The sequence below is a fragment of the Seriola lalandi genome, unplaced genomic scaffold, assembly GCF_002814215.2.
Source record: "Seriola lalandi dorsalis isolate HSWRI2012SDOR001 ecotype SW California unplaced genomic scaffold, Sedor1 jcf7180002054843, whole genome shotgun sequence".
NCBI classification, from domain to species: domain Eukaryota; kingdom Metazoa; phylum Chordata; class Actinopteri; order Carangiformes; family Carangidae; genus Seriola; species Seriola lalandi.
In genome coordinates this window covers 36,986-49,458 of record NW_019525396.1, presented here as the reverse complement: position 1 = coordinate 49,458, position 12,473 = coordinate 36,986, and the positions used below count along the sequence as shown (strand labels likewise).

Genomic DNA, 12,473 nt, shown 5'->3' with positions numbered 1-12,473 from the left:
AGTGTGTTAACAGGTGTGTAACACAGCTGGATAACATCAGCTTCTGTTAGATCCACACTCAGCTCACCTGCCTTAATCTAGCTTTGAGTTACACAGCAGGTTATTAACACAGGGACCACACCTGCTCTACATAGTGATGGTAGAAGGTGACATGAGCCAACATGACAGCAAACAGAAAAACACTGATCTACCGTCACACCGTGTTACCAGCTGTAGAAATATTACTAAACATTTGACCTTCAATAAAGCCTGTTTAGATTCTGTTTGTTTGGGATAATCTAGCCCAGATTTAACAAGGATGAATTTAGTGGTTTTTGGTCTAGACTGGTCCAATGTGGTCTGGAAAGAAACAAAGCAATGAAATCTTTTTGTATTTTCATAAATAGACCAAACGCTTGACAAATCTGAAACTGTTTTAAAGACTCTTCCTCTTGTCTGGATTAATCTAGTCCACATTAAGAAATCTAAGTGACGTGGTTTCTGGTCTAGACTTGGTCCTATACGGTCTAGAAAATAAATCTAGAGTTTTCACAAACAGAGTAAATGTGTCCCAGAGCTGAACCTGTGTTTTTAACAGACTTTAGCTTCTTTAGTCAGAAGTATAGGCTCCTGGTTTTTGTCTGAGTGACAAACAAAGCTGTGACTTTAAAGAAAACAAAGTCGTCCAGGTTTAACTATGATGAGTTTCAAAGCTAAACTGGACAGTTTGTGTGTTTGTTGGCTAACAGTGTCACATGACCTGTGGCCACGAGGCCAGGAGACTACACTCACAGAAACACGTGACATGGCATCCTGTCGGCTAACGGCAGAAACCGGGACATTTAACGGAGTACAGTGCTCATAAAGTTAGCTAACAACAACAATATGTCACCTCCACCCGGAAGGGAAAGCTGCCAGGGTCTGAGCGGGAGACACAGGTCCGGGTGAAGCGGGATTACAGAACTGAGACTGACTCCGGTCTGGTTCCGGTTAAGGTGTTTGTCGTTACGGTCAACAGAACACCGGTAAATCCAACATGGCGCCTTGTCATTTCTTCTTCTCTCACCGACCACCGACCGCAGCAGCTCAAGCTCCCCGCCGCCTCCAGTGGCGGGAACAAATACTGCAGCAACGCAGTGGATCAATGAATAACGACATGATCGGTGGATATTGATTAATTTATGAATTTAGCACCTTGTCTGTTTTCTATTTGGCTGTTACATTGAAGCTAAGAATATATGTGATAAGTTTCTTTTGAATTCAGGATCACACTTAGCAAAAGTAAAACAAAGTCCAACAGTGAGTCAGTCCCCATAGACTTCCATGTTAAAATGTTCAACTTTACAGCAGAAATAAACATGTTTACAGCCTGGTACAAAAACTGTTTTGGTCTCTAGAGCTGATTTCCTCCTTCATAACAACTGTTCATATAACTCACCTGTTTATTAAGGCTTAAAGTTACACATCATTTAGTCTTGGCTCCACACAAGCCCCACCTCTTTGACCATTATTTGGATTAGCTGGGAGTTAGGGGCGGAGTCAGGCACTGCCATGATGGCGACGGTGGAGCAGCTCACTCTGAGCTTCAAAACTGCTCATCAGAAACCTGTGGGTGACATCACAGAGGCTTTGTCCATCTTTATTTAAAGTCTATGGGTCCGACCCGGTATTTACAGCAGCAGCACCAGCGTTAACATCAGTAAGAAGTGACCATTTCCTCTTCATGTCAGAGCGGAGAGATCAACTAGAAACCTGAATGAAAAAATTATTCAGTCACAAAGAACCTAGTCTACATAAGCTACTGATCAACCATCCTTTCAGGAGGCTGCATTAACACAGAACACGAATCACAATTACGACGAGTTTAATGACAAACTACATGTTTTTACATTACAGTTAATTTTAAACGTGTGGAAAACTTCACACTGAACTAAAAAAGTAGTGTTTGTTGTTCATGATGCTGACATGGAAGTAGTTCACTGTATATGACTCACATTCTGAAATTAAAAATTAAAAAAATATATCTCAGATATCAACAATTTCTTCATCTGACAGTTGATTCGCTGACAGTGTTATTTCAGTCTCACTATTCATGCAGTGACACTAAAGGAACAATCCCACAGTTTAGGAAATCTTCCTGTCAGCCATCTTGGTGCAGACGCCCTACAGACCTGTATTTAATATTTAATACTGTGTTGAGTCACTGCTCCAACTTCTGTTTGTACATCTGCTCAACAGACAACACGTAACTCAGAGTTGCTGGAAGGTGGAGCTGTTCTTCTTTTGATGGAGCTAGGCTAACACTTTCTACCTGTTTCCAGTCTTTGTGCTAAGCTATGCTAAAAACATCTGTGTAGAAGACAGAGAACAAGACGATTTTCTAAAATGTTGAACTGTTCCTTTAACTTTAGTACGAGAAGCAGAAAAACTAAAATATAAAAAGTCATATCAAAAGAACATTGTGTATCTTTAAACTTAATGTAAAATTCATTTAAGAGCTTGGCTTAATCAGAGCTGCCAACATCAGTGCTCAGTTTCATACAGTATTTACAGTGTAATCTGCTGTTCACGTTAAATAGAGACGAAGGGACTGTGACGGAGGAATAAGGCGCACAGTGTGGGAAATGTTCGCGGACACACAACGAGTAAATTACTTATTGTCAAGCAGCACAAGGACACACACAGACAATCAGAGACACAAAATACCCAAAGATGGTTTAGCGTTGCCTCAGAAAACCAAACCTCTACATGTATCAGTCTTCTGGCTTTTTGAGTTTACAGTGTTCAGACCACAAACGAGCACACGAACAGGATGTGTCCTTCCAAACCATTGTTGTGATATACGCTGAAAACCCAGGTAATAATGAGATTATAGTGCTATGGTGATTATATTGATGCTGCAAGTGAATTATTTTTTACGATGTATCAACTATGATCCGAGTCAGGTCGAGTTGAGTCAGGTTGACCCGAGTGGAGTATACAGGTTTGTAGTAAGGAACACTCTCATCAGGAAGTGGATTCGGCTATCCATTCAGCAAATGTGTATCAGCTCAGTGCAGACCTAATAGCTCTGAGTTTATTCTACCTTCATTAGCATCAACTAAAAAGTTGTCAACTTTCAACCCTTTTGCTTTCTCACATCGCTGGTCAATCCTGTGTCACCTGCTATGCCGCAATTCATCGAGAAGTAATTTACTTTAGCCCGATAGAAATATTTTGTGTCACCTGATGAATCTCATTGCAGTGTTTTAGCCTCCACCAGCTCCTGGGGGAAACATCTGGCTCTTTATGTGTCACATCAAACACTGTTGTCATTTACATTGTGTTAGCTGTCATCTGACAGGACATGATGCATCACTGACTCTAACACCTGTCTAAACCGTTCTCAGTCTGTAGCGGAAGCGTACATCAGTGGTGGGCTGCAGGATTCCCAGTCCGGCTCTGTTGGAGTCCAAAGTGGCTCTGGTCTGGCCGTCCTCCACCTGGACATCGAAGTAGAGCAGCAGGAGACAGAGGAACTGTTTGATCTCGTTGATGGCGAAGAATCGCCCGGGACACATGGAGGAGCCGGAGCCGAACGGCATCAGGTAATGCTTGAGCTTCTGATTGTTTTTGTAGAAGTCGGTCCTCTCTCTGCCGTCCTGCATGTAGCGGTCAAACTGGAATGTCTGAGTGCATGGAAACAAAAACAAGACAGTCAAACAGTTTCACTCAACCCAACCTGAAGTCACAGTGTCTTTGACGAGAGCTGGACACCAGACTGTCCGTGTTTATGTCTGCAGTGTGAGCTCATTCAATGTGTTGATTAGTGTTTTTGTTGTTTTGCTTTGAAGTCTGATGATAGTCACAATTACTTTTTCTCAGAATTGATGTTATGCTTATTATTATTAAATTCAAACGTTTGTCTACACGTTGACATTGTACTGAAAGACACAGGAAGTAAAAGTAAAAGTAAATCATCACCCGATTTTATTAATGCAACTGTGATGTCATTCATTAATGAAGTCAGCGATTTAAAACACTGTTCATCTAAGTATAACTGATCCAATATATATTACTTACTATTAAAAACAAAGTGGTGTGAACAACCCTTAAAAAGCCTTTAATTAACCCTGAATTCCCCCTGAAAACACAGAAACATCTAAACCCGAATTAGCCACAGATCTTCATTTGTCCTTTACTTTGAAAATCTAAAGCTGTTAAAAAGCCCTTAATTTGAAAAGGCCTTCATGAATAGATGAAGCAGATGTTAAGGGCTTCATGAGTTTTCTCCTTAATTTCCAGATGAACCTGAATAATGTGACAAATCCCTGAAAGTTGAATTTTTAATTGGCTTCTATGGGGATTAAGGGATTTTTAGGGTAAAAACAGCTTTAAAAAAACTAAATTTACAAAAATTTACAAAATTTAATTAAATAAACCCCTTACTTTGTACCCTAAGAAGACCTTTATTCTTCATTTAAGGGGTAAATTTGGGGATTCATCCCAGATTTGAGTTCTTAATGAGTTTTCTGTGTGGATGAACAGGTTTTTAGGGGGAAAACCACTTAACTTTTGGCATGGAAGCTTCCACCAGATTTACAAAATTAAGAGCCTTTTAAAGTATAAATCCAAAGAAGGGTGTCATGTCATTTGGCCAACATAAAGGCATTTTTACCATTTAAAAAGTCATTAAACCATCAGATTATCCATTAAAAAATTTGGTTTGTAGATAAAGAACCAATGGATTCAGCTTTACAGTGAAGATGATGACAGTGTATCTAAGTTAATTGATAAGTGATTGAACAGTACCTGAGGCTCCTCGTAGATGTCGGGGTCCAGGTGCATACTCTGAGGGTACAAGGCGATGATATCTCCTTTTCTAACGGCCACCGAGCGCTCGCTGTCCAGCCGCAGGTCGAAGTTCTCCTGAGCCACCCGGATGTTCATGGAGGCCGAGGACAGACGGAGACTCTCGCTGATGGCGCTCTCTGTGGATGAAGGTCAGATCTGGTGTTACCACACCGGCCCAGAGACAACAAAGAGGCTCAGTGCACCATGGCAACACTGCTGCTGTTGAGTACTCAGAGAAACCAGTAAACCCAGAGAGACCAGTAAACCTGGAGAGACCAGTAAACCCAGACAGACCAGTGAATCCAGAGAGACCAGTAAACCTAGACATACCAGTAAACCCAGAGAGACCAGTAAACCCAAAGAGACCAGTAAACCCAGATAAACCAGTAAACCCAGAGAGACCAGTAAACCCAGAGAGACCAGTAAACCCAGAGAGACCAGTAAACCCAGAGAAACCAGTAAACCCAGACAGACCAGTAAATCCAGAGACCAGTGAACCCAGACAGACCAGTAATCCCAGAAAGACCAGTAAATCCAGAGAAACCAGTAAACCCATACAGACAAGTAAACCCAGAGAGACCAGTAAACTCAGACAGAGCAGTAAACCCAGAGAGACCAGTAAACCCAGACAGACCAGTAAACCCAGAAAGACCAGTAAACCCAGACAGACCAGTAAACCCAGAGAGACCAGTGTACCCAGAGACCAGTAAACCCAGAGAGACCAGTAAACCGAGAAACCAGTAAACCCAGACAGACCAGTAAACCCAGAGAGACCAGTAAACCCAGAGAAACCAGTAAACAGAGAAACCAGTAAACCCAGACAGACCAGTAAACCCAGAGAGACCAGTGTACCCAGATAAAGGAGTTTGTCCAGCTGCTCTTTGCTCAGCGTCACGTCTCTGTCGCTGGTGAACTCCACGCCGTCGAGTCCCAGGACGTCGTGGATCTCCTGACGGACGACCTGCAGAGCCTCAGGGTGACTCGCCAGGTAGTACATGGCCCAGAAGGTGGCGGGGGCGGTGTTCGCCACAGACGCCCAGAGGATTGCAAAGTGATGAGCTGAGAGACGGGGGGGGGGCAGAGGATTAGGGAGGAGAACAGAGGAGAACAGAGGAGAACAGAGGAGAACAGAGGAGAACAGAGGAGTATAGAGGAGAACAGAGGAGATCAGAGGAGAACAGAGGAGAACAGAGGAGAACAGAGGAGTACAGAGGAGTACAGAGGAGTACAGAGGAGAACAGAGGAGAACAGAGGAGTATAGAGGAGAACAGAGGAGTATAGAGGAGAACAGAGGAGAACAGAGGAGAACAGAGGAGTATAGAGGAGAACAGAGGAGTATAGAGGAGAACAGAGGAGAACAGAGGAGTACAGAGGAGAACAGAGGAGAACAGAGGAGAACAGAGGAGTATAGAGGAGAACAGAGGAGTATAGAGGAGAACAGAGGAGAACAGAGGAGTATAGAGGAGAACAGAGGAGAACAGAGGAGAACAGAGGAGAACAGAGGAGTATAGAGGAGAACAGAGGAGAACAGAGGAGAACAGAGGAGAACAGAGGAGAACAGAGGAGTATAGAGGAGAACAGAGGAGAACAGAGGAGTACAGAGGAGAACAGAGGAGTATAGAGGAGAACAGAGGAGAACAGAGGAGAACAGAGGAGAACAGAGGAGAACAGAGCAGTATAGAGGAGAACAGAGGAGTATAGAGGAGAACAGAGGAGAACAGAGGAGAACAGAGGAGAACAGAGGAGAACAGAGGAGAACAGAGGAGAACAGAGGAGAACAGAGGAGTATAGAGGAGTATAGAGGAGAACAGAGGAGAACAGAGGAGAACAGAGGAGAACAGAGGAGAACAGAGGAGAACAGAGGAGAACAGAGGAGCACTGAGCCTTATAGCACAGTGGAGTATGACACAGTGCAGTAATAGTAAACTAACTGGAGTTCCGTCATGAGAGAGTTCAGCTGGAAGAATCTGATTTTCATTAAACCAAATCTAAAGCAGAAACAACCCACCAGAGAACCATGTGGGAAGCTCTGTGGTGGTCTGGACGAAAACCAGCCGTTTCACAATAAACTTACTAAACGTCTGTTTTCTGGGAAACAGGGATCGTACAAAGGAATGATAGATATCTGACTAAGACCTGACTTGTAGCAGCAAAGAAAGCCATGAGAAGTGGGTGTTCCTGGTGTGGCTGATGATGATGCAGTCTGCATATCAGGGTTCAGACCTGTTCAAACCTGCATTAAAGGGATAGTTGTGGTTATCTGACGTGGTGTTGTGTGAGATATTCATCTATACTCAGTGCGCTACCTGCAGTGGATTCAGATCAGGGTCAGTTTAGAGGAGAAGCAGGAGCACTTGGACAGGAGCGTAGTGATGAGCTGTAGTGGGTGGAGTCAGCGCGAAAACATGTTTTAGACACTTCAAAAAAAAAAGCTAATATCAGTTGAAGCTTTATTTTCACTTTATCAAACAAACCTTTACTTTGGAACAACCGCCCACTGTATTACTCTACAGATCAGCTGTTCGAGTCAGACGGTAGTTCAATGGTTGAAATATTTAGTTCCAAGTAAATGTCTGTTTCATAAAGTGATGAAAATATTCAAAATAAAGCTACAACTGATATTAGCTTTTTTCTGTGGGTGCTTTTTACAGTGACTAAAACAGGTGTTTTCTGTGGCCCCGCCCACAGCAGCTCATCACTCAGCTCCTGTCCAGGTGCTCCTGCTGCTCCTCTAAACTGAATCCACAGCTCCAGATTTTCTCTTCTTCTACTTTTCTGGCAGACTAGGCACAGGAAGTGCACTGCTGCCTCCTGCTGGTTAAAAACAACTTTTGGTTTTTGCAAACAGAAATAATGTACGTGTTTATTTATATATAGAGTGGGAAAGTGAGAGCCAATCGCAGGTGGTCACTACGGACAATATTATGATCAGCTGTGAACGGGATCCTACGGGACGATCTGCTCTCAGAGAGAAGGATAGAAGTTGGTTTGTTTCTTTAACGCTGCACTGATCAGTATTTTATTACTGACACTAACTTGAACAGGGCCAGAACATTCTCTTTAAGGTGGTTTAAGAAGTTACTGTTTGTTTCTTTTAAGGAGGACCGTGATCTTTCCTGAACCTAAGCCAGACCTGAATCCAGTAGAGCTGAGCTGTTGATCTGTCTGGTTCAGAGCAACGTTCTGACAGTAATCAACCTGTGACATCTTACTGAACAGAAACCAAGTCAAAGGTGATGTGGTCTACCTGCTTTGTGGGAATCCGTCAGTGAGTCGTACTGATTGAACACCTCCGATCGTCTCTTGATGAACTGAGACATGTTGGACCAACACGACATCCTGTGCGGCAGGAAGTAGTTAATGAGCTTCTCGCGGATCGCCTTGGTCTGTCCCAGCAGCCAGAGGGGGATCTGAGCGATGAGGAGGGGGAACATGATGTCAAACTTGATGAAGTCCTCCCTCAGCACCCCCATCCTGCTGTGGCGGATAGCGGACAGCGGCCTGCCGTACATGGTGAGGAAGGTGGCCTCGAACATGACCGTGTAACAGAACTCGTACATGCTGCCGCTCCTCCAGCCACCATCGTCCCCCGGCCTCTCCTCCAGGTGGTCCTGACGAAACAGCAGCATGAGGTTACTCATCATGCTCTCCGTCAGGGGCGTGAGACTGTCCCCCTGGAGGAGGTGGAAGGAGCGTTTGATCTTTTCCCTCATGCCAGGGAACTTCCTGCTGATGACGGGCGGGTAGCCGAAGGTGAAGGGAGCCACCGTGTTGGAGAACTCGTTAAAGTCCAGCTGCCGGCCATGTTTGATGATGCTTGGATACATTAAAGGGTCCATGATGAAGGTCATGTACTTACCTGCAGGGGAGAGGAGACCTGAGTCAACACAGCAGCTAATAACATGATTATCACAATATTCTAACGAAGAAAATGTGAATATGAAGAATGAGTTTGAAACAGTGATGAGCCACAACATCACATCACCCTAAACCTTGTGTTGTTGGACGGTTCTCGATGGTTTTATTATGGAGTATGACTTTATGTTGATGTTATCTGTGGTTTTATTTATTAGCTGTAGTGACATCAATGTTGGTTGGTAAAGGATCGGAACGCAACCATGACAACATGTAACTTTTCTTCAAAAAAACGTTTTGTTTTCAGTCTCTTGGTTTTAACAGTGTGTCTGTTATGTGTCTCTTGTTTGTCTGTTGTGTGTCTGTTGTGTGTCTCTTGTTTGTCTGTTGAGTGTCTCTTGTGTCTCTGTTGTGTGTCTCTTGTGTGTCTCTTGTGTCTCTGTTGTGTGTCTCTTGTGTCTCTGTTGTGTGTCTCTTGTGTGTCTCTTGTGTCTCTGTTGTGTGTCTCTTGTTTGTCTGTTTTGTGTCTGTTGTGTGTCTCTTGTATCTCTGTTGTGTGTCTGTTGTGTGTTTTTTGTGTCTCTGTTGTGTGTCTCTTGTGTCTCTGTTGTGTGTTTCTTGTGTCTCTGTTGAGTGTCTATTGTGTCTCTGTTGTGTGTCTCTTGTGTCTCTGTTGTGTGTCTCTTGTTTGTCTGTTGTGTGTCTCTTGTTTGTCTGTTGTGTGTCTCTTGTTTGTCTGTTGTGTGTCTGTTTGTGGTCATGTCTTGTATCTGAGCTGTGAACTGTCTCTTCGAACAGAGGCTCCGCCCTCACCCACCGGCGATCTGCACCGTAAAGATGTCTCCAAACTTCTTTTTATGTTCCTCCAGGAATTTATGGGCGTCTCTTCCAAACTCCAGAGCCTTTCCGATGAAGGGGATCCAGCCTTTTATTAAAGGAGGTTCACCGTCTCTTCTGCAACACATAGAGGAGAAATGATCAGTGGCTGTTGATCCATATCTCTGCTCCTCCTGGATGTGGGACAGAACCTCACTGTGAACACTGGCCCTGAACTTTCTCCTGTAAATGAATCATCACCCGGACTTTGGACTTGAGGTGTTCCAGTTCAGATGTTGTGAAACCAGACTTGTACAAAGAGTCATAACAGATATACTGATAACAGATCTGGACCACAGAACCACCTTTCTGCTTCCTGAGACTCGCCCTCATGCAGCTCTTTGGAAACATGAAGCCCAGAGCCTTTCTTCTGTTAGTTCAGTCCCTGTTCATTGTAATAGATAACAGTCAGAGGGTGTGTGTGTCAGTGTGTCCTACACAGCTGTTAATAATCACCCCTGTGGACTTTCAGGAGTCGACAAATACTTGTGCAGATGTTTTGCACAATCATTGCCTGCAGCCAAGTTTTAAGTTCCCACAGATTTCACTGAATCTTTTGAAACAGAATCCACCAGCTGATCAGCTGCTCTGATTCTTAACAGCCTGATTGTTACGACTGATTCCACCTGTAGGAGTGGCTCCAGAAACAGCTCCACCATATGGCCTGTAAGCTTTGTGTATAGGCCTAGTGTTGGACCTGATGTGGACCTAGTGTTAGACTCTCAGCTCCCTTCTGCTTCTTTGTCTCCAACTCGCAGGAATGTGATAATCAGACTGTTCCTGTTGCTGACCCACTTTATCTAGACACACACACACACACCACACACACACACACACACACACACACACGCATACACAGGAAACTCTCCCATAGCGGCTGATGCAGTGAACGTCAATGTGAAGCCTGTGAACTGTTCACATCACCTGACCCCCATCAGCTGTTCAGGTGTTTAACAGATCGCCCCTCCCCTCCCCCTGTCACATGACATCAAAAATGAAGTGAGCACGTCAAATACACAACGCTGTCACACTCAGTAAGTCTGGCCTTGTCAGTGTCTCTGTCTCTGTGTCCGTCTCTGTCTCAAGTCTCTGTTTCTGTATCTGTCTCAGGTTTTTGTCTCAGGTCTCTGTCTCAGGGTCTCTGTCTCAGGTTGTGTCTCTGTCTCTGTCTCAGTGTCTCTGTCTCAGGTCTGTGTCTCTGTCTCTGTGTCTCTGTCTCAGGTCTGTGTCTCTGTCTCTGTCTCAGTGTCTCTGTCTCAAGTCTCTGTTTCTGTCTCTGTCTCAGGTCTCTGTCTCAGGGTTTTTTATCTGTCTCAGGTCTGTGTCTCTGTCTCAGGTCTGTGTCTCTGTCTCTGTCTCAGTGTCTGTGTCTCTGTCTCAGTGTCTCTTTCTCAGGTCTGTGTCTCTGTCTCTGTCTCAGTGTCTATCTGTCTCAGGTCTCTGTCTCTGTCTCAGTGTCTCTGTCTCAGGTCTGTGTCTCTGTCTCAAGTCTCTGTTTCTGTCTCTGTCTCAGGTCTCTGTCTCAGGGTTTTTTATCTGTCTCAGGTCTTTGTCTCTGTCTCAGGTCTTTGTCTCTGTCTCAGTGTCTCTGTCTCAGGTCTTTGTCTCTGTCTCAGTGTCTCTGTCTCAGGTCTCTGTCTCTGTCTCAGTGTCTCTGTCTCTGTCTCAGGTCTTTGTCTCTGTCTCAGTGTCTCTGTCTCAGGTCTTTGTCTCTGTCTCAGTGTCTCTGTCTCAGTGTCTCTGTCTCAGGTCTTTGTCTCTGTCTCAGTGTCTCTGTCTCTGTCTCAGGTTTTTGTCTGAACACAGACTGTGAAAGAAATCACTGCATCAGTCTGACAGAGTTCTGCTTCTTTGTTTTTCTTTCACTGGAGGATGTCCACTTTTAGGTTTTAGGCAGGAGTGGGGGAGGGGTGAGAGTGTTTGTCTAGTGGGGGGGTGGAGGGCGAGGTTGGGTGGTGGGGTAGTAGTAGCCTGAGGAGCTGTTAACATTTCACAGTGGAAAAACCCTCCATGAGTCTGAGCTGATCTGAAATCAGGAAAACCCCCAGTGTGGTGACACAGGAAGTGACAGACTGTCTCTGTCTACACTGTGGTGTCCAAGCTGTGGTTCTGGACCCTCAGTGGGTCTCATGGAGATGACCAGGACAGAACAGCAACAACAACATCCACTCTACTAAAGGTTAGGTTGATTCCTTCAGATCATTTTCCTCCTTCAACCTCAACACCATCATCATGACACCATAGATATTGATCTGAACAATCAGGTATCAGCTGATGCTATTAAATTAATAGATTCTTCAACACACAATGTAATCATGTCCTCACTGTGATGGGAAAATGCTTTTTTCAGTCCATTTACGAGAAAACACACACACACACACACACACACACACACACACACACACACACACACACACACACACACACACACAGCAGCTTCAGGTTGAGGGTGAGACTCAGACACTGGAGGGACGTCAGTTCTCATGTTTAACAGATTAGAGACAAAATGAAAGAGAGTCATCTACATGCAGAACACCCGGAGTCTGAGCAGAGACCACAGACCCAGAACCAGAACCATGGGTTCATAAGGGTCATCATGATTCATCGTGCACAGGGTCCTGGTCCCGGACTCTGTCAGGATCTGGTCTCAGACCTGAACTGTTTCAGTTTGTCGAGTGTGTTGATCATGAAGCGTCAGAAAACCTGAGTAAGAGGTTTAATTACAGTTCAGGACAGTTCATACGACTTCCTTTAGATGTTCAACGACTACAGAGAAATACGGCAGCTTCATGGTCGGTCTACCTGCTGTGATCAGAGCCAGAGATGGAACACAGGTAAAAATTATTAGATTTGTAAACAGGAAACAAAGTCACAGCAGCAACACTCAGGTTGTATTGATGCTGCCTGTACAGCTGTAGACGTTGTTGTAC

The 12,473-nt window shown here is 44.5% G+C and overlaps 1 protein-coding gene across 2 annotated transcripts in view; it reads right to left on the bottom strand.

Moving 5' to 3' along the window:
* Window positions 1-1,826: 1,826 nt before the first annotated feature.
* Window positions 1,827-12,473, bottom strand: part of cyp7b1 (cytochrome P450, family 7, subfamily B, polypeptide 1) — a 12,166-nt gene continuing 1,519 nt past the window's right edge. The window contains exons 2-6 of one of the 2 annotated variants that reach the window (XM_023426868.2): window positions 9,485-9,621; window positions 8,060-8,671; window positions 5,665-5,871; window positions 4,771-4,949; window positions 1,827-3,647 (exon numbers count right to left, since the gene is read on the bottom strand). In XM_023426868.2, the coding sequence (XP_023282636.1) occupies window positions 3,354-3,647; window positions 4,771-4,949; window positions 5,665-5,871; window positions 8,060-8,671; window positions 9,485-9,621 (1,429 nt within the window). In that variant the 3' untranslated portion in view covers window positions 1,827-3,353. The remainder of the gene's footprint in view (window positions 3,648-4,770; window positions 4,950-5,664; window positions 5,872-8,059; window positions 8,672-9,484; window positions 9,622-12,473) is intronic. The other variant, XM_023426869.2, reaches the window with a different exon arrangement.